This window comes from Cnephaeus nilssonii, assembly GCF_951640355.1.
Source record: "Cnephaeus nilssonii genome assembly, chromosome: 4".
NCBI classification, from domain to species: domain Eukaryota; kingdom Metazoa; phylum Chordata; class Mammalia; order Chiroptera; family Vespertilionidae; genus Cnephaeus; species Cnephaeus nilssonii.
The window spans coordinates 17314855-17336691 of NC_137075.1; the positions used below are offsets into that span (position 1 = coordinate 17314855).

The 21837-nt window shown below is 48.7% G+C and overlaps 1 protein-coding gene across 4 annotated transcripts in view; it reads left to right on the top strand.

Moving 5' to 3' along the window:
• Nucleotides 1-21071, top strand: part of CAMK1D (calcium/calmodulin dependent protein kinase ID) — a 383665-nt gene extending 362594 nt beyond the window's left edge. For 2 of the 4 annotated variants that reach the window (XM_079769652.1, XM_079769654.1), the window contains 5 exons: nucleotides 3710-3822; nucleotides 5190-5268; nucleotides 11586-11673; nucleotides 12535-12652; nucleotides 15015-21071. In XM_079769652.1, coding sequence (XP_079625778.1) covers nucleotides 3710-3822; nucleotides 5190-5268; nucleotides 11586-11673; nucleotides 12535-12652; nucleotides 15015-15133 — 517 coding nt within the window. In that variant the 3' untranslated portion in view covers nucleotides 15134-21071. Of the gene's footprint in view, nucleotides 1-3709; nucleotides 3823-5189; nucleotides 5269-11585; nucleotides 11674-12534; nucleotides 12653-14023; nucleotides 14104-15014 lie in introns of those variants that run through there. The other 2 variants (XM_079769655.1, XM_079769653.1) reach the window with 2 other exon arrangements.
• The last annotated feature ends 766 nt before the right edge of the window (nucleotides 21072-21837 follow it).

Here is a 21837-nt window from a genome sequence, read left to right on the forward strand (position 1 = left end):
TATATGCCAAGAAAATTTCTGAAAAGCATTCATAGGAAATTAATAGCAGGAGTGGGAATGTGGGTCGGGAAGGTAATTTCCCCTATACTCTTCTACATTTGAACTCTTTAACTATGAGCATGAATTCCTATATAAGGTTTTTTGTTTTGGTTTTGGTGTGTTTTTTTATTTTTTAATATTTTTAATATATTTTATTGATTTTTTACAGAGAGGAAGGGAGAGGGATAGAGAGTTAGAAACATCGATGAGAGAGAAACATCGATCAGCCGCCTCCTGCACACCCCTCACTTGGGATGTGCCCGCAACCAAGGTACATGCCCTTGACTGGAATTGAACCTGGGACCCTTCAGTCTGCAGGCCGACGCTCTATGCACTGAGCCAAACTGGTTAGGGCTTGGTGTGTTTTTTTAAAGAAGAAGAAAAGTAAAGGCACCTGGGCCCTGCTCTTAGAGGTTTAGACACACTCAATTTGGGGAGGATTCAGGGTTACTAGCTTCCCAGGTGAGTCTGATGGGCCCCAGCCTGGAATCACAGCACAGGTCACACCTCCTCTCAGGAGCCTTCCCTGATCATCCCTCTCAGGCTTCTCACTCTCCCCCAAATTCCTGCAGCAATTGCCAAGGAGGAAATCACACACACACCCATCTTGGGCCTCTAGGACAGCAGGGCTCACTTCTCATGCAGCTCTTGTAGCCAGCAGCACCTCACAATGCTGCAGCCCCTCCTCCCCCTCAAAGTTGCCTCCTGCAGACCACCATTTGTGGCCCTCGACTCAATGGCACCAACTTAGAGAATGGAGGGCCCGGCGGTAGAGAGAGGATGTACATGTGTCTAGCTGGGTGTGAGCAATAGGGACTTGTGGAGACTGTGGTAAACTGGCTGGATCAGCAGTGTCTATGGGCATTCAAAGTCACATTCGTTTTCAGTCACTGCTGGCTACACAAAACACATCTGTGGGCCAGATGAAGCCTGTGGAAGATCAGTCCCAGCTCCAGTGTCTATAAATTCTTGCTGAGTGATCTTACCCACTCTCCCAGCTTGCATGCAAATGATGATGGCTTTAATTTAGCATCCCAGACCACAGCAAGTCCCTGGCTTCAGGCGTGTGTCCCCACTGCCTGCTGGCTGCCCTCACACACACCTGGTCCAGCTCACCACAGCTTGAATGGAATTGTTCATCTATCCACTGTGGGATGCTGGTGCTTTAGTTGCAAAGAACAGATACTTTCCAGTTACATTAAGGAAAAGGGATTTGTTGCATGGCTTTGTGTGGACTGAACAGAAGCCCCCCACGCTGGTACAGCCCCGGGCACTGGCCCCTCTCACAGCCTCACCCCTGGGCTGGTATTTCCCTCCTGGCTTATCTGCTTCTCTCTTCATATCTGCACCATCAGCTCCCTCTCTTCCCAGCCTTTCCTAATCTTCAGCCCAAGCCTAGGCAAGACCCAGTGTGGCTACATGAACTAATTCAGGCTGTCCCCCAGGTCCCCCAGGGGAGGGTCAGGCTCCCCCCACACACACCCAGCAACCGCTCAGAGCTTCTTACCTGAGTGGGGCCAGCGAAGGAGGAGTTGGAGCTGTGGTGACATAGGGGCCATTCATGGACCTTCCCTTCCTCCTGTGTCCTCGCCACGGAGATGGCGGCCCCAGTCCTTGCTGGAGACCTGCTACCCTGGCCTTCACTTGCCACACTGGAAGACCCCAGGCCCTCTGGTATTTTCTCTCTGAACTCCTTTGGGAATCTTTCTGTCCCCCCAATCCAGCTGCCACCACCTGCAGACACCTATCCTTCCTTGGCTTGGTACAGCTGCTTGTCTTCCTGCCTCATGTCTACCCTCCCCTCAGCTGCAAAGCCATTTGCCCAGGAACCTCCTTCATCTATACCTTTTGGGGGCTTCCTGGTACCTGAAGGATAGACTGTCTACCTCAGTGTGGGGGCACAGCCTCCCTGGCCTCCCACTGTCCGTTTCACCACTGTCTCTACTACTCACTGACAGGTTTTACGCCAGAGCAGCAGCACATTGCTCTTAGGTTCTTGAATAAACTGTGCCCTTTATGCCTCCATGCCTTTATTCCTAGTTAGCCCTCCTCCCTGCGGCCCCTCTGTCTCCTATAAAACTCTGCTCATCCTGAGACAAAGCACAGGCATCTGCTACTTCCGCCCTCAAAAAACTATTCTGGTTCAATATCCGTGCTCTCTATACTCATAACAATTTTTGCATATCTCTGAAATCAATAAAAATATTTTAATGAAATAGGTACTTGGATCCTAAGTCAGCCCTGTGGGGATAGAGGCTTTAGAATCCTATCAGCCCAGGAAGGTCTTATAGCCATTAAAGATGTCACCAGCCAGTCCCCTGTGCAGCCTGGCTGGTGACACTATGTTTTGTGGCAGGAGTGGCAATTCCTAATTTGCTGACAAGCCTCATCCCTTGCAGGCCTGGAGTCTGTTGATTCCTGTTAATTTGTTCTCATTACGCCGATCTCTAGGCTGTAGCTGTGTTTTGAGCAGTTTGGCTATGTGGGAAGATTCGGGACTTGTGTGGGGGCAGAACTCCCACTGTGGCTGCCACGTGCTGGGCTGTCAAGGGCAAGTTCTGTGCTATCCAGCTTACACCTGGCCTTGCGGAACCCAGCCCTGCCTCCTGCTCTGTCCACCCTGGCAGCCCCAGCTGCAACCCCACCCCTTCCCACTGTCCGTTCCCAGCCGGGCCTGTCTCTGCCCCATGTGGGCCTCAAGCACGTGCAAGACCTTCCCCTGGGTCTTGACCAGCCAAGCAAGCAAAACGGGACAGGAAGTCACAGAACCATAGCATCTTAAAGCCAGATATAATATAGGGAATTTTCTGGTCTGTCCTCTCCCTGTTCAGATGAGAAAATTTTGGTCCAGAAAGTATCAGTGGCCTACTGATGGTGAAAGTCGCATTGGAGATGATAGTAGAACTGGAGTGAGAACCTAGGATTTTACGGAATGAATTGTATTTGGGGTTATTAATAAAAATTCCTACTTCTGTTATGTTTGTTGGATGACTGTCGGTATCTCAGAACTATATGTTACTTGCACCAACCTCCCAACATCCCAATTTAAAAATCAACTTTGAAAGGGGTCAGTGGAAAAGGGTTTCAGTATTCTAATTTGTGCCAACTTATGTTTATGCTTATTGCATATTAATGGGAAAAACTATAACCTTTAAAATACCTGGGTTTGGCATGATGGGGTGATAGCGTACAAGTTAAGGTGACTTGTGGCAAGTTGGTTCTCACACTGATAAAATTTATTTTTCTTCCTATGATGATTTATTAAACAAAATGAACCTAGTACAGGCCCTAAAATGGATAATAAACTTACATTTTGTGTGTTTTTTTTCCCCACGGGCCCATCATCTATAAAGGGGCGATATCATAGACAGTAAGGTCAATAACACTTATACACAGAAGGCTTTCTGGTGGGTTTTGGGTGTATGCGACTCTGTGTTGAATAATGTATGGAGTCAGGGTGGACCTCAGTTATCGCCTGAGGGAGCCCTCTTTGTTCTTGAGTACACCACGCATTGACTTGGTGCCGCCTGTGCCTGCAGAGTGTGTGATCCTCACTGAGACTGTCTGCAGCGCGCACAGTGGGGTTTTCTCCACTGGAGTGAAAACGGCCTTCCTGACTGCCACACTGGAGATGCAGTGCTTCAGATCCTTCCTTTATCCTGTCTTCCAGGCTCTGTGGCTACCCTCCCTTTTATGATGAAAATGACTCCAAGCTCTTTGAACAGATCCTCAAGGCAGAGTATGAGTTCGACTCCCCCTACTGGGATGACATCTCTGACTCTGGTAAGTCTTGGCTCCTGGTGGGCCGCCCTGGACGGTACACCCTCACCTGACCTGACAGGGCGCTCTGCACTTGGGCTTGACTAGCAAAGTGGAGGACAAGGGGCCCAAATCAAGTCATGGGACAGGGACTCACTCCTCTACCAAATCCTAGCCTTACCCTGACCTGGGTGCCCCAAGGAGTGAAACCATATTAGCTACTATCTATTGAGTGCTTACTGTGTCCTGAGCCCTGTAAGCTGTGCACATGTGCTCCCTTGCTCAATCCTCAGGACAGCCTATCAGATGGTATTACTATTAACCCATTTGACAGATGAGGAAACTGAGGCTCAGAAGGTGAAATAACTTGTCCCAAGTCACACAGGTAGTATGTGGCAGAGCTGGGACTCAAGCCCAAGACCGAATCCAGAGCCCACGTCTCAGCTGCCACGCCACACTAAAACATTCCTCCTCGGGGGGAAAGATCAAAACCAAGGCCCATATAAACTGACGACATTTCTCAAGCTGATACGAAGAGGACAGTAGTAATACTTCCTATTAAGAAGGGTGGTATAAGAAGCAAATAAAATAATAAATGAAACAGAGTGTTGTACTCACTGATGAGCTATTCAAATATTGCATTTTTTTATTTGTGTTATTTCCTTCTAACTGGAAACATCTGCTTCCTTCCTCATCTTCCAAAACCTGAAGAACAGTTCTCCAAGGCTTGCAGGAAAGAGCCACATGGGGAATATATTTTACTTCTCACCTGGGAAGGGCATGGCCGTCCCCCAGAAGCCCAGCCTGTGGGCAGTGAGCTGCCAGACCATACGAGGCTGCAGATTTCCAGCCTGCCCCACAGGTGTCATCTTCCGATCCTGTGACCTGGTCTCACATGTTCTCAGTGTCCTGCTGTTGGGCCACACCCCATCCTGGGCCTTCAAGCACCCCACTTCCCACAAGGGCCCATCTCACTGCGCCAGCTAGTTCAGGACCTGGCCAGCTTAGCAAATGTTGAATTCTAAAACATGCAGAGGACATCCACAAATCACTCCCTATGGCCGCAGTGAGCAGAATGAAAGTCCCGTGGTGACAAAGATACTTCATCTCTGAACCAAAAGTGTCCCTAGCTGCCGGAGGGAAGGGACTTGAGCTGGGCGGGCAGGGCCCAGCCCTGACCTGGCTGCCTCTTCACTGGCAGGTCACCATTCAGCGTTCCAAACCTGGGCTTCCCTTTTCCCCAAATGCTGGTCCCCGTGTCCAGGGTACGGTAAGGTCTGTGGATGGCTGGTCTCGTCATTTCCATGCTACACACAACACTCTCTGAGACTGCTGGTATCATAGCTCAAGCCACAGACTGATTCCTTCCCGTGTGCTTCCTTTCTGAACAGCAAAAGACTTCATTCGGAATCTGATGGAGAAAGATCCAAACAAAAGATACACATGTGAGCAGGCAGCTCGGCACCCATGGTAAGAACAACTGCCCACTAGAGAGGCTGTGTGTCTACCGCCTTCCCAGGGTAACGTCCGGTTGGCTGTCAGGAACTGGGACAGCCCAGCAATGCTTGCATGTCACTCTGCCAGTGGCCCCGATCCTGTCTCATGCCAGCACACGGGATCTTTTGTTCTCTCAAGCTCGGCCTCCCACGTGCACTAATGACAGGTTAAGTGTGGGAAAGATAGCTGTAGCTTTTTCACTTTACATGAATATTTTAGGGCCATTTTTTAGTGAAGGTAATTGCCCAACGAGGCATTAAGATGGGAGTTTTATTCCTTGGGTTTATTACTCAGTAGTTAAATGAATTGAGTTATATATTTTTCCCTTCTAAGATGCTTTTCAAGTTAGTCTTTCTTCACTTCCAGAGGGATCAGCTGATGGTTGATGCATTCTATGCACATTTTCAGCAGCGCCCTTGAGGCCACCTGGGTTATAAAACTTAGTCGATTTGAACCACCTTCACTACCAACTAGCTGTGATTTTGGCTTTATACTTAACTTCTCTTGCCCCAGTTTTCTCATCATTAAAATGAGGATACCGATACCTAGTTGACTTAAGAAATAACTGAAATAACACATGTCGAGAGTTTGGCGCGATGTCTGGTATAGAGTAAGTGCTTCATTAGCTGTTATTGCTAAAGCAACAGGAGCATCTACTTGAAACAAAGGCCAGGAGTATTAAAATATGCAATATAATGAAAACAAATGCTAGGAAACACTCTAGAAGACTGTCCCAGGTTTACTCCATCATCCCTTGTAGCATTTCCTCCAGGGTCTCAGATGCTGGTTAACCCCCCAAAGAGGAGCTGCTCAGGGTAGTGCCATGACCCAGTTTCACAGCATTTTGATTTATAATAACAACCATCACTTATTGAGCATCTATCATGTTCCAGGTACTATACTAACTGCATTAATAGTATCTCATTTTGCTTCTTTACAATAACCCTGTAAGGTAGGCTTTCTCTCTGTGTCAGAGATAAGGAAATGGATTTATAAAGGTGAGTAATTTAGCCAAGACAATACAACTAGGTAATGGCAAAGCCAGAACTGTTTCCAGCAAGAACTGGGGGACCCCAAAATGAGTGCTCTCCCCCACCTGCAGATAAGAGATGTAAAGGGAAAGTAGGAAAGGGCTGGAGGGGTAAATAAGTAATTTTCTGGGTAAGGAGGCAGTTTTGATTATATATCATCTTGATTATTTGTTTTAGTAAGTCATTCTGTACAATAGGTCAAAGTATGTGACCATAAAGATAATCAAGTTTTCTTACCTTTTAGACAATGGGCCTTTAAATCTGTAAGACCTTTTTTTCAGTTTTATTGGGATATAATTGACAGACAACACTGTGTAAGGTTAAGGTGTACAGTAGAATGACTTGACATTCATATTTACTGTGAAATGATTACCACAATAAGTTGAGTTAACATCCACCACCTTAAACATTGTTTTTTTCCTTGTAATGAGAAGCTTTAGGATATACCATACTGTAGTGTAACCATATTCATCATGTACATTATTACATCCCCAGGACTCATTTGTCTTATAGGTATGAGACTTTTGGGATTATCTTATAAAGGATGGAAATGACCTCAAAAGAAGGGAAGGGCGTGTCTCAGTGGTTAGTATGTTGTCACTCGAACCAAGGAGTCGTGGGTTCTATTCCAGTCAAGGGCACGTACTTGGGTTGCAAGTCCCCTGTGCCGGTTGGGGCTAGTGCAGGAGGCAACCAATTGATGTGGCTCTCTCACATCGATGTTTCTCTTTCTCTCCTCTCCCCCACCTGCTTCTTTCCACTCTCTCTAAAATCAATGGTAAATATATCCTCCAGGGAGGATTTTAAAAAAGAAGAAGGGAAGTGATTTGCTTCCAAGTACTTGTTCACTAATACAGCCTCACTTCATGGAAGGCAGAAGGAGGCCAGTCAAAGCCCAGTTTCTCCTTCACCAGCCATTTTTGAAAAACCAAAGGAGAGGTCCTTTTTACTCAAGTGTAAAGAAGGAGAGGGCATTGCAGGGCCTGGCAGAGGGACAGGGTGTCCTCAGCAGAATCAAGGACTTCACAGAGATGCGAGCCGCACGCTAAGAGAACCCTTTCACCAGGCCATCCAGACCGGAGGGGCTGCAGGCCCAAGAGCGGCCTGGGTCCTGCTGGCGGCATATGCTACACACCCATCCCTCTTGCCACAGCACCAGGTATTCCTGGAGCGAGAGGGACAGAGGAGTGAGGTGGGAGATGAGACTAGAAAGGAAGGCAGAACTAGGGTTCTGGCATGAGCCCTGCTTGTCCTGGTATCACCACTATTACTGAGTGGTGGGCAGGCTCTTTGACCCTTTGGGCCTCCCCTGTAGAACTGAGATCATAAATAACAGTAGTATATACCCTACAGGGCTTTTCCAGGGATTAAATGAGATAATACATACAAAAAAAGAAGAAGAGTGGCTAGGACCTAGTAAGTCTCCAATCTATAAGAATTGCCATTATTTTAGGATTGTGCTGAGGAATTTGTACCTTTCCCTTTGGGCAGTGGGGGGCCCTGGCAGGTTTTAAGCAGGGTAATCAGATTTACATTTCAGAAAGCTCAACCTGGCTGCCCAGGAGAGGGTGACTGTGCTGTGTGCTGTGCTGATGAGTCTGGGGCTGAGGGAAAAGTCATGCAGGAGGTGAAGACCTGAGTCATCAGCCTGGGTCACATTAGGACATGTTAGTTGTGAACTGAACACACAAATGCCTTCTTCAGAGGTATTTTTCCCTCCAGTGTTTTATAATTTTTACTATTCATTTCAAAATTCCCAAGAAGTCAAACATGGGAAAGTGACTTTTAGAAGAAGAAGAAGAAAGAATGCCATTTGACTCAAGCATCATTAAAAGCCCCCTTGCTTGCCTGTATGATATGCCTGTTTCTTTTATGTGAAATTCCCGGGCAAAGAATGTGGATTCAGCTGAGAGCCAGCGAGGAGTGGAGTGGCTGTCCCAGTGATGCCTGGCTCTGTCGGCATCACCATTCCGGAATCCGCGGTCTCCACACATCAACTCTCTCCAGCAGGCAGCTCCTCTTATTCTGCACTTGCTCTTCCAGCTTAATCAAGGCCACCGAGCGCCAGGAGAGGCCTCTGGAAGTCACAGACGCCTTCCCTTAGCCTCGAAGCAGACACTCCAGCCAGGAGGGGGCTCCTTGTGCAGGGCAGCCGCCCATCTCACCAGGTGTTTCCTGAGCCCTCCTGCAGGCCTGGCTTTCTCCTGGTGGTGCCTGGACAGGGACCAGCAGGCTGCTGGCTGACGGACAAAGAGTGGGGGGTGGCAAGCGGCATGTGGGAACCCATTCCTGGTTTACGGGGCAGCATCATTACAGGGAAGAACAATCTGAATCCCAGTCTCCAGTTTCAGTGAGTGACAAGCAAACCAGAGTGATGATCCTGGGCCCCAGGGACCGGTGCCCATGACAATGGCAGCGTGCCCACCTTCAGACCTGCCGTGTCAGCCGGGCCAGGGTGGCACCTGTGGCCCTCTTCTCGGTATTCACGGAGACCCCTCCCGTCTTCTGTCTCCCTCCAGCCACGCTGGAGTTAGGACACAGCCCGGGAGTCTGGGAGGCCCCGACTGAGGCACACAGCCATCCCCACGCACGTCTTGAGCCAAGTGGCTAGAAACATGCAAGGTCAGAACTGAGGAGGCAGCGCAGCCTGTAGGAAACGCAAGAACACCAAAGGCCAGGAGCGATGAGCTGGTGCTCTGTGTGGCGGAGGACAGAGCAATGTATACAGATGCCACCTGCAGTGTTGGAATAGAGGAAAAACGGAAAAGCAAGGGGATAATAGGTGCGCGAGCCTCCGCGTGTGTGCGTGCGTGTGTGTGCGCGCGTGTGTGTGCGCGCGTGTGTGCGTGTGTGTGTGTGTGCGTGTGTGTGTGTGTGTGTGTGTGTGTTTATAAGGAAATTCTCATGTAGTGGAGACATCACGTATCACGTATTCCTAGGACAATGAGATGACAACTAAGGCTCCTTCCAGTTCTCGGATTCCCTGCCTCCTTTTGCTGATGGCTAAGGCTGACCTAGCAGCACTGAGCATCAGGAGCCCACACCTGTCGCTGTGACCGGCCTGCTCCTGTGAGCGGCAGTCTCCGTTTCCTTGCGGTGCCCGGGGAGGGGGAGCCTGGCTGGCGGCCCAGGGCGACTGCTCCCCAGGGCCACTGCCCAGCAGGAGCCTGTGGACACTGCCTCTGCCCTGCTTGGTTTTCCCCAGCGCAGCTTCCCCTAGGGCTGTGGGAAGGGAGCATGGAACATTCCGGAAATAATTGGAAGTGTGCATTTTCCTTCCATCTGGGCCCACGCTCACCCACAGAGAAGGGAGTGTCTGCCTGCTCGCTGGCCTGTTTGGTTTGGAGGGCGGCTCTGCACTGTGGCCGTGCTCAGCCCCACGAGTTCCATACTTCCTACCGCTCTGTGCAGCTGTTTCCAAGAAAGAGCTGGCCACCGGGTTGGAATGGCCTCCTTTCCTGAGGATGTAACTTTATAAACAGTGCAGGAGGAATTACTCAACGAGCTCTCCAGGAGAAAACGCCTGCTAACCATGTCCACAGCCCTAGCCCCCGGCTGTCGGGTTTGGGATGCTTGCCCACTCAGACATCCTATTTCTATTCACAATGTGTCTGGGGGAAAGGGTGATTGACAGTTGTTGGAAGTGGAAATCTGGTCATGGGGTTCGGTCTGAGTGTCCTCTGGGCTAAGTGCCTTCAGCTTTGCTGGGAGCAGGTCTGTAGGGGGAGCTGCTTTGAGCAGGAACATCAGACTGGGTTCAAGACTTGGCCCAGCCTGGCACAGAATTAATGTTCAGTCCCTCAACCATGTTTTCAGTTCTAAAGTGAAAGGCTGGGTAGGAACATATTTTGTATCCGGGGATTATTTCTTGTCTGAATAGGCCCTAAGCATCTTCCTTTCATTTCCCAAAACATGTGGACTTAATAATCTGGCATCCGGGCTGTTTAGTGTCCAGGACCCTCTGGGTCTGGGAGCGACAGGTTTCCTCACATACCTTCCAGCCAGAAAGGATGCTCAGTGTCCCCATCACCTGTCTGCCCTTCAACTTTTCCAAGAGGCAAGAAATTATTTTTTAGGCATCAAAGATGAACCTAGAATGTCTTGGTTTGCTGATAAGGAAAGATGGAAGGTTCCAAGTCCAGAGGACTAAGCGCAAAATGCAGCTTCCCCTGAACCTGGGGGAGGCCAGCAGTGAATGTGGAGGGAGGGTGGTGTGAGGGAGGGAAGGGATGAGTGGGAGAGGAATGGGCTAGGAGTAACCTGCAGGTGATGACTAAGACCAGAGCGGCTGTCAGGGAAGAGAGAAGAGGAGAGAGGGAGGTATAAGATGGGGTGGGGGCAGAGGGAGGGAGTCATAGGATGAGGGGAACTCCAAGGACAGGAGGTAAAAAGCAAACCTACCTTCTTCTTTGCTAATAGAAGACTAAGTAACAAACAAAAACTAGTGCCCAGTAACACCAAGGACCCAGCTGAATGCAAAGTGGATGTGGTCCTGGCATTTATGAGGGCTTATCTGGGAAATTCAGGAGTAGAGTTGTCAAGCAGAGCTGAGCTAGGGTTGGGCCCTCTCCCTGAGCACAGAGAGGGGGCTGGGTGCCCAGGGTGGTTGTAGTTGAGCGGATGCTGCAGAGCTCAGCTCAGTGAAGATGGAACCAGAAGGGAGCTGTGGGCCACAGATGTGAGCTGGTCCACGGGAAAGAGGGCCCAGAGAAGGCAGAGAGGGGCCTCGGGCAGGAGGAAGCTGGGAAGAAGGCCCTGGGAGGTTCTGGTGGTCAGACCAGGCAGGGCACACATTTGAGGTGGTGGAGGTGAAGCTGCAGGTAGAAAACTGGCATAGAGGTGGGGGAGGGAGAAGGAAGGGGAGAAGGTTGGAAACTGAGGTCAGGGTATGTTGTCATTGTGGATGTCGCAGGAATGGGGGGTCAAAAAAGGAAAAAGTGAGAGACAGGCAGAGGTCAACCATGTAGGTGCTGCCCCGCCCTGGAGAGGTTGCAGCGCATGGAAATCAACAGGACTTGGGGTAGAAATCGACAGTACTTGGAGTGCCCTGTGATATGTGCACAGACAAGAGCAGCCTGGGAGGGCGGGGCCAAGCCAGAAGCCTCAGGAAAGGTTGAAGATGGGGCTTCCAGGAAAGAGGGTCCATGCCAGAACCGCCCACCCACCCTCCCCCCCCCGCCCGCCCTCCCCGCCCCCCCCGCCCAGCCCCAGCCACCTTCGAGAGCCTCTTCAGAAGAAGCATCTTTGCCTGTGTTTCAGGATCGCAGGTGACACGGCCCTCAACAAGAACATCCACGAGTCGGTCAGTGCCCAGATCCGGAAGAACTTCGCCAAGAGCAAATGGAGAGTAAGTCCTGTGTTGATCAGACTCCCAGTGAGTCTAACCACTCACTTGCCTTGCAGTTTGAGCATTTTTTTCTTTCTAAGGCTTACTGTCACTGCGTTTGATGAAAAACTCCGAGAACCTCACCCAAATAATTTTGCTAAACTTAACCAATAATAATGAAGACTTGAAGGAACAATCATGGTGTGAGAGGAATGAAGTCTGAGATTTAAAATTTCCCCTCTGTGAGTCAAAAATGGCAGTAGCGCCAGCTCCGACTCATGGGCTGTGCCTTAGCGTTGTCTTTGCTTTCTCCTCCTGGCTGGGACTTGTAATAAAGTGACATGACGGGGAGACGAACAGGAAATCTGAGTTGAACCCATCCATCCTTTCTGATAAAAATGTGTTGGATGTAAATCTTTGGGGCTTTGTGACCATCGACCAGTTACCTCAATAAATTGGTGTTCTAATCAACGCGGGTCCTTAAGTGCAGCAGTGAGAGGCCATACAGAAACAAAATCAGTTCCACTGACCTTTATTCTGAGGCTACTATTCTTCAGTACAAAATCACCAGTGATAGGAAAATTAAAATTATTTTAAAATGTCATGTTTTCTAGAAGTCACTTCTCTTAGATTATAGACAGAATTAGTTTACGTTTATTCTGTATGTCTATTATGTGAGAAGAAAAATTTTTTTTCTCCAAAATATATTTTGATTGTACTTTTGGAAGAAGGGGCAATGTAAATTTTCTTTCTAGAGTATCATGAGAACATTTTTGGAAGTTTGAAATGCTTAGAGTAACAGGGAAAATAGTAGGAGGCAGCCTGCATCTTTTTCAGTAACTGGAAGTATTTTGCCTACTTTTTACCTTTCTTGAATTTCAGCAAGCATTTAATGCCACTGCAGTCGTGAGGCATATGAGAAGACTCCATCTTGGAAGCAGCCTGGACAGTTCAAATGCGGGCGTGTCGAGCAGCCTCAGTTTGGCCGGCCAGAATGATTGTGAGTATGGAGCCAAAACAGCTCTTCAACTGGCAGATCTGGGATAGAGAGGAGGGCGCTGTCATTTGCTGAGTACCTGCTGTATGTTAGGCACTTTCAATAATTTTCCCCATTTAATACTCACAACAATCCTAGGACATGATTTAATATTTTAAATTTTTTTCTTTTTTATCACATTTATTGGGGTGACATTGGTTAATAGCATTATACAAATTTCAAGTGAACATCTTTATATTATGACATCTGTATTTGCTATTGTGTGCTCACCACCCGAAACCTAGTCTCCTTCTTTCACCTTGTATTTGACCCCTTTATCTTCCTCATCCTCATCTCCCTTTTCCTCTGGTAGCCATCAGACTGTATCTGTGTCTATGAGTTTGTGTGTGTGTTTGTGTGTATGTCTTTGTTGCTCTCTGTTTTACATCCCACACATGAGTGAAATCACAAGGTTCTTGTCCTTTTCTGCCTGACTTATTTTATTTATCAGTATTTCATATGGCAGTATTTCATATTTTTTGTGGCCGAGCAGTATTCCATTGTGTATATGTACCACATTTTCTTTATATAATCATCTATTGAAGGACACTTAGGTTCTTTCTATGCCTTGGCCACTGTGTATAATGCTGCAGTGAACATAGTGATACATATATCCTTACAAATAAGTGTTTTCAATTTTTCCATGTAGATACCCAGAAGAGGGATTGCTGAGTCATGTGGTACTCTATTTATTTGAGGAACTTCCATACTGTTTTTATATTGGCTGCACCAATTTACATTATGGAAATTCACTATTTAATATTCACACAACCCTAGGCCCTGATATTTTTATTTATAGATGATGAATCTGTTTCAGGTTCATGTCTGTCTGGACAAAAGCCCAGACACTTTCTGCTCTATCTCTTTGCTCTCTGATTTGCTTGTCATTGAGTCACTGTTACAGGTTGAGGAAGGGATGGCAGAGACTCAGGGCAGCCTGCTCTCCCTGACGTTTCATCTATTTTTTTATGAGGATGATGATCATTGGAGCTGATTTATATAAAATGCATTGGCTTTACAGTCAAAGTAATAGTAATCATGTTTCATTGTCCTTCATCTTTGCATGGGATGTTATGTCATTGAGGATGCACTTCCACTCCCCTTATTTCTCTCTCCCATGTCCCCCTCTATATGTTTATCTCAATCTCACATCCGGCCATCCAGGTGGCTCCTCTCCACTTTGAGCAGTTGCCTTGATCTTCCCCATCAGCCCTCACTTCCTAGCTGTGGAGCACCCTTCAGGCAGCTTGGTTTCGTTCTGGGCATCACAGTTCTTCTCATTTCCCTTAGAAAAAGGTTTTCTTCATCCCTAAATAATCCTTCCATCTCATTCAGGAATTCCAGCCCTTCAGTTTTTCCAAGAAATCTCCATGAAGATAAACCAAAGAATTTATATACTTATGTGCATAGCCCACGGACACAGGCAATAGGGTAGTGAAGACCTGGGTGAGGGGGTGGGAAGGGCTGGGATGAGGGGGGAAAGGGAGATGGGACACATCTGTAATACTATCAACAATAAAAAATATATTTAAAAATGAAAAGAAATCTCCATGAGTCCCCCAACCCAATTGCACACGCCCGTAGACCCACGTTTCCAGGTCAGCATAGTTCCTCTCCACCCTCTGGTCAAAGGAAACCCACCGTCGGTCATTTCTTTGAATATTTATGCAATGGCTCTGACAGTGAAGCCACCATAATCATTTAGTTTATGGATCTTCCAAGCTTGCAAAGTCCATGGCGGGAACACTACTGGAGCTTAGCTCAGTGGAATCATCCACATCCAGACCTCCCGGTGCAACACTTCTGCTTGGGACGCATTTGCCTGTGGTCTGTGGAGGCCGTGTTCAGGCCAGGGCTGCGGAGCTCACACAGGATAGGCAACGGCCCCTCTCGGTGTGCTCTCTGTCACAGGTGCTTCTTAGCCAAGCGTGTAGACCACACACAAGCAGGGGTCATAGGGGCATCGCACTCTCTCTTCGTTCTTAAAATAACAACTTCATGAAGTGTTGTTCTCATAATGAGTGTTTATTCAGCACCTAGTTTGATACCTAGTACATAGTAAGTGCTCATTCTGGAACCTATCAGATTGTGATGGCTACCCAATGTGGTATTCAAACACAAAGCAGTTGTAAGTATAATGAAAAAAGGAGGGAAGAGTTGGGTCTAGAAAGAAAGCATTCTGAACACATTGCAATTGCTTTCCTATGGATAGGTAAACGTTTAGGGTCCAATGTGGAGAACCTTGGCCCCTGCACAAACCCTTGCCATAAGAAGGGGGAGTATTTCCTTCTGAAGTCTGAATCCTTGTGTCCACTGTCCCCTGCAGGTCTGGCACCCTCCACGCTCTGTAGTTTCATTTCCTCTTCATCAGGGGTCCCCGGAGTGGGAGCGGAGCGGAGACCGAGGCCCACCACTGTGACGACGGTGCACTCTGGAAGCAAGTGACTGGCTCTGGAGGTGGGGCCCAGGGGCGAGGCCTCGCGCAGAGCCAGGGAAGGGGGTCCCCAGGGCCACCAGTGCCACCAGCCACCCCAGAGTGATCCCACCTTGCATGGTGCGCCTACCTGCACAGGACTGGAAGACAGAAGTTTTTTATGGCCATATTTTATACTGCAATTCTGAAGTGTTCATTTCTCACAAACTGTACTGACTCAAGGGAGCTGATTTAACAGGACCTGGTGCTGTATATATGAATCTTGCAAAGCTCTAATGAATGGACTCTCTTTGTCCTCTCCCCCAACTTCCGTCATTTCTGCTCTTCTCACTATAGGTAACTGTCTATGTTGTATTTTTCATTAATGACATAAAAAGTTTCAACTGGATTATTTAAGTATTGGTAAATATTGCACATTAGGGTTTTTTTTCCTTTTAAGATATATGTCTTTGCAATCTATACTTAGTTACATGACCTATATCGTTTGCTTGTTGGTAGTAAAGTTTTATGTTAACCATCAGGAGATATTTTCTCCCCCAAGGTGAATTTCAAGGGATTTTTAAAATTTATAAGAAGAGGATCAAGAATCTGTCTCCAAAGTGAAGAGTGCACTTTACTTCTCCTCCTTCTCTCTGTCCCTCCCTGGACAGCTGAGCAGCGCCGCAGGGCTGGCTTCTCCGGCCTCTTGGGGAGGGCCCTGGAGAGCCCTTTCCTGGCAGCTCCTCCAGCAAACCCCCGTCAACCAGAGAAACGAGGGGCTTCGTGCCCCCAGCGCTCAGAAACTAAGAAGCCTGCTCCCCCGAGACTAAAACTTTAGAGGCTGGACTTGCTGTGGAGGAGATGCCCACCCAGCAGATGGTTAAGGACCTTCCTCACAAAAGGAACAAGATGCCATTTTGTTTAAAGTGAACTTTCCACGCTGCTCTCATTTCTCATGGGCTAACCCATGGAAGCTCTGCTCTCAGCTATGCAGTTTTTAAATTAATCGCTCTTTCTCTCTTTTTTTAAAAAAATGCATTTCTAATCTTACACTTAAAATGACCTCCAACTCACAAAAGTTGTTTCTGCACATTTTCCCCTGTTCTTGTATGAACATTACCCGGAGGAGGAGAGGGCAGGGGCCTTGGAAAAGAATTTATCTGGGGTGGTAAGGAGAGGTGAACGGCCAAGCAAGCAGGACACGGGCTGCAGGGATGGCCAGAGACGGTCTCAGCCAGGCCCAGCTGGCACCGAAGCTGTCCCTCTGACCAGGGCTGTCTGAAAACCAAAGACCTGTGATGGGGGCGGGGCACTGAAGGATTCCCAGAGTGTAGGACTTGCAGTGCTATAACTGGCAATGACCCGGGCAAACTGGGCCATGAAATTCACCCACGTGGTGGGTGAGTGTGCAAGGTAAAGCAAGCACAGCGTGAAACCCAGGGAAAACCGCTTTTCAAGGAGACTTCAAGGATGCTGTCTTGTAGAGGCTAGCAGGTGGCTCCAAATGCCAGCTTTGCAAAAGCCCTCCCTCAATGGCCATGCAACACCATGAGTCTGCATTCTGCACAGACAGCTCAAGCTCATCGTGTGTCCCTGTAGGTCTGCTGATGGTCCAGCGACTTCCCTAGCTGTTATCCTCAAGCTCTGCTCCTGCATTTGGCCAGATTTGACAGGTCCTATTGGTCAAACCATCTTCATCACTTCCACAGCTTTGCCTATGTCCAGGCCAAATGTTTAGCAATAGCCTCCCCAACACACACACACACACACACACACACACACACACACACACACGCACAAACACATACACAGTATTCGGCTTAGAGCTCCATTCTGTCTCCTTTAGGGTGGCAGAACAGGTATGCATAAGAGCAGCTGGAAAGACAGGCAGCTGGTCTACCCTGTTTCCACATACCTCATAGGCACTCAGCCCCTGGGCAGGAATTCCGCTTGGCATCTGTCACACATGCAACCAGAGTAAAATCCGATGATCACTCTTCAAAATCTGTAAAAAGCCTGGAAAACAACAAAATGACAACAGAGCCAGTTAAGAAATGTGTGTCAGCTGCGTTGGATATGCAGCCACCCAGGTTGATGCATTTGCCCGAGTCCTTGCCAGTTAGTGCTGTGAGTCCTACACCTTCAGAAGGGCAATAGCATGCGTCTTGTAAAGAGAATCTGAGGAAACGGAGGCATCTCTCCAGGAGGCTCGGTAGGATGTTGCTTATTAATAAGTGTGATGGAACATTTAAGTTTCTACAGTATAAGAAAACAATCATTAGCGTCACAGGGGGTGAACATTTGCCTAAAGTTTTGAATCCTTGTGTCCACTGTCCCCTGCAGGTCTGGCACCCTCCACGCCATGCCTGCTCTTTGCGTAGTGTCCTAGGAACTAAGCAGTCAGTCTTGGAGCAAAAAGAAGACAACTTTGGCTAAACAGGCCAGGCGCTGGCACTTGGGAAGCAAATTCTGTTACTGGTGATTACATTGTTTTCTGGAGCTAACGTGTGGGGTGCATGTGTATTCAATTAGCTTGAAATTATGTCTTCCCTGAAAAGTGTGGAGCAGCTGAAAGACGGGCCCTGCTGCAGGTGTCCTCCTGCGGTGTGGGTCGGCTCTCAGCCATGCCGGCCTGTAACAGTCAGGTCTCAGCCAACACAGTGCAGGGGACGGGTACTGGTTTCAGCCCATAGCTTGACCTTGACAGCAGGCAAGTCCTTACCGTCTCGATGCCACCAGACTTAGATAATTTCCTGTTGTTTGAGGAAGAGGAGAAACTAGCTACCATGGGGAAGAACTGTTGGTCTTCTGAGAGAGCCTGAGTGGTCCAAGGCTAGAGGTCCTTCAGCTGTATTTGGGGTTGTTTATGCTTCGCCACAACACAGGAAGAGAGCCCAGGATGTGCCTTTTGTTAAGACCTGCCGAGTAGGTGGCAGAGTCAGGTTTCACCAGGAGGAGCTGAGCATTTCCTATGTGCACCGGCTGAGGCTCTCCCTGGAGCCCGTGTGTGTGGTGAGGCTAAGGGTGGACCTCCGGCCCCATCACAGGCTTCCTTCCAACCCTGAGCCCCCCGTTTGGTCTCCTCACCTTCTTAGAGCAAGTGGATTTTTTCTCACCTGAATATTATATGTGAAATAGTGTCCTTGGATGCTTTTTTCCTTAGCTGCCTGTCTGTGCCTCCCTCGCTTTCCTGGCCTTCACCTCGCCGTTGAGACCATAGAGAAGCTAGCACGTGTCTGAAACAGCGAGCACCTGCTCACTCGTAGGGCCCAGGCAGACCTGCAGCGTATCCCTCCTAACCAGGTCCCTGGGGTCCGGACTGCTCACTGCGCTCCCTCAGCGAGCACACGGGGCCGGGGTGTTGGGTTGGCATGGGGTAGAGGCAGCTGGAGCTGAGAGGGGCAGGGCCCGCCCACACGAAGTGCGCACAACCACAAACGCTCTTGAGAAAAGATGCCAGATGGAGCCACAGCAGGGCCAGGGCTGCTCGTGGCAGTTTCACCACCTCCTGCTGCCCTTGGCTCCGCCGGAGAATAGAAAGGATTGTCCCCTTCATGTTCTCTTAAAGAAAACTATGCAGCATGCCCAAAGGGCAGGCATGGCTCCGCGTTCTTGACTATGGCAGTGATTCCAGTCACTTCTGAAATCTCACCCCAGAATGGAGCAACACACACACACGCACGCACGCACGCACGCACACACATGGGCTTGACCTTTGACAGGATCCCACTCTCCAGGAGCTCTTTACATAGTGTCCTAGGAACTAGGCAGTCCGGCTTGGAGCAAAAGAAGACACCTTTGGCCAAACAGTCCAGGTGCTGGCACATAGGAAGCATGAGCCATCTGATGAAAGGGAGTAGGCACGCGACCTTCGGACTCAGTTTCCCTGCCCAGCACTAATCCCATTCTGTTAACTTGCCTACCTTGGTGTCCAGCAGGTCCTGGATGGGTTGCGGGTGGGAGAGGGGACTCCCCTTTAGAATGAAGGCCAAGGACACCAGAGACAAAGAAAGGGAGCCCAAGGGAGGGCTCCTGAAAGGAGGCTGACCCTCTCAAGGAGGAGCAGCTCAATCTGATGGACCCACTGGGGTTTGTGAGGTTTGACGTTTCCTTCCAGTTTTGAACAGAAAGGAAAGACCATGTCCCAGTGGAGACAACTCAGTATTGTTAAGGCTTTGCACTATGGCCCTGTGGCCCACCTAAGCCTTGGCCACTGCCGATTTCACGCTAGGGAAGCCACACAGAACCATCATCGCTCCAGGGCTGAAGACAGGAGCGCTGGGCCAGGCCTTTGCGCTCCTGCCAGCAACCACCCTGCTTTATGGGACTTCACAGCACACTGCGGGGTTCCTTTGGACACGAGAAAGGGAAGCAAGAGCCGGCAAAGGGCAGCTCCGGTTCCCCGAAGAGAAGTGAGATGCACTCTTTCCCAGGGCCGCACAGTCACCTCTGGCAAATGGAACGAAGGTCCTCTGATAACCAGTGCACGGAGCCTCTGCAGGCTCCCGAAGCAATGCCACACCCGTTCTGTCTGCTCACACTTGCAGTTTGCCTTTTCCTCAACACATTCCAGACCAAACACTGTCTAGTTTGTCTCCAAAATAAATGTGTAGGAATCCACCATGCTTTTGGGGGAGCACCTGATCCTACTTGGGGGCTTCAAGTGTACCTGACATTTGCCAAAAAATGTGTTCCAGTCCGTAGGTTTTCAGAATTGAAAATGTTAAGATATAAATGGTGAACAGGGCAAACAGATTCCTAAAAGGAGGGACACATTTCCTGAACACTCAAGAAAACTAGTCTGTAGATGAGTTTGCTACTGTGAACAGCAGACGAGGAGGAGAAAGAGGAAGGTAGAGGCCCACACCCCTCTCTGGCCCAAACCTTCATGGTGGTCCCCGTGCCTCATGATCTGCCACCAGGAGTGGGCACAGTGGCCTCGTCCCACTGTGAGGACGGCCCTGCATGCCAGCCAAGGCCTGGCCCACCACCTGCAGCAGGAGCAGCTCAGCTTGGGGCTCTGGGGCCCCACTTCTACAAACCCAAAGGCTGTGCATTGGGCAGCCAAACCCACAGCATGTGGCTGCCAGGTCTGGTTTTGTGGACAAAGTGTGGAATGGCTTATTTGTATCTACACCAAAGGGACAAACTGTTGCATTCATCCTTTGTACTAAAGCCGCTTCTGCATTTGCTCTATCTGTTTTTAACCCTTTGGTCTCCAGAGAACTTCTACGATGATTATGTATTCTGCTTATTTACTGAATTATTTTAGTTAGAGGTGATTTCATTTTCTTATGGACAGGAAAAAAGAAAACAAGAGGAGTGTTTGAGGGTTCAGTCACAGCGATAAGATGTCACCAGGGACTTGAAAGCCCCAAACCCCAGATACATTACTCCTCAAAGGAAAACCTTAACCTGGACAGACAGGTTCCTGGCCCTCATGGTAGGCCTCCACTTTGGGGAACTGGGTGCTGGGACAGAGGATGGCGGGGAAAGAGACAGAGACAGAGAGCAAGGTTTGTACTCTCCTTCCCAGGGCATTTGGCCTCAAAATGGAGGGAGATGCTGTCCCAATGGCAACAGAAATGGTTCGTTTTCAAAGGTGGGGCCACATGTTTCAGAGAGCATTGATCTCAGTCCCATGCTCAGGTTGGAAAACATAAAATGTACATTCTGTCCAGAATCAAATTTGGGACAATTTCTCAATTGGCTCTAGCCATTACACACGCCCCTCTTGCAGCTCTCTCAGCACTGAGCATGTTTTCCAAAAGGAATGTCCCCATGTCTATTATTACCAGGCCTGCAACTGGTTCCGTTTCTCCATGAAAACATGCTTGTCCAAAAGAAGGGAAACTGTGCATTTATTCCATGCATGTAATAAAATCTGCAAGAAGTTTAGCCCTCATAGGTTTGCGGCTCTGCAAAATTGTGAATGGGCAATGTAGCAAATGATATTCTGCCTTGACAATCATGTACACATATCAAGATTTCTAACATAATGATAACGAGACTGATGGCTTCTTGTTTTCCTCCAATAAAGACAGTTTAATCACCTTCAGATGTATGTGGTTTGTTTCCTCCATAAGGAGCAGGAGGTGGGTGTCCCAACAGCTCTCTCTTTCTTCTTCTCCCTGAAATTTGGATTTGAAGGAAAGTTTTGAGCCCCCAGAAACACATGAGGTCCCCTAAATATTTCACATCACTGGTCCAGTGAGCAGGAAGTGCCATGGAGGGGTGGGCATATCTTGGCTTTGGGGTATGTGGAGGGTGCCCAGTTGAACACCTTGCTAGACAGGAAAGCTCCCCCTTTTCCTTGCTGCTGCAGAAGGTGCTGCAGTGAGCCCAGAAACTCAAATCACACTAACCAGATGGTCATCATTTCTTTGGAGGAAGAGCCAAGGCTAATTCCAGGAAGCCCACTGTGAGTGGCGTTAAGAGGGCACACACACGTCCATGTTCTCAACACAGCCTTGGAGTTCTCCATGCCCCCCAAAAGATTCCTTTTTTAGTATAAGGCTGGCTGCTATATTTCTTGTGGGGTTTTTTTAGGGGGAGGGCTGTGGGGGACTTACAGTTCATAGGTCATCATATATATTGAGGGGATTGAGCCTGATGTCCAGACAATTCCCCCAATCAAAATAGTAACCAAAGGATTCCAAAATGGCAGTGGAGTAAGTGGAAGCTACACTGACACACTCCCAGGAACAAGCTGGAAATACAACTAACTACAGAAGAA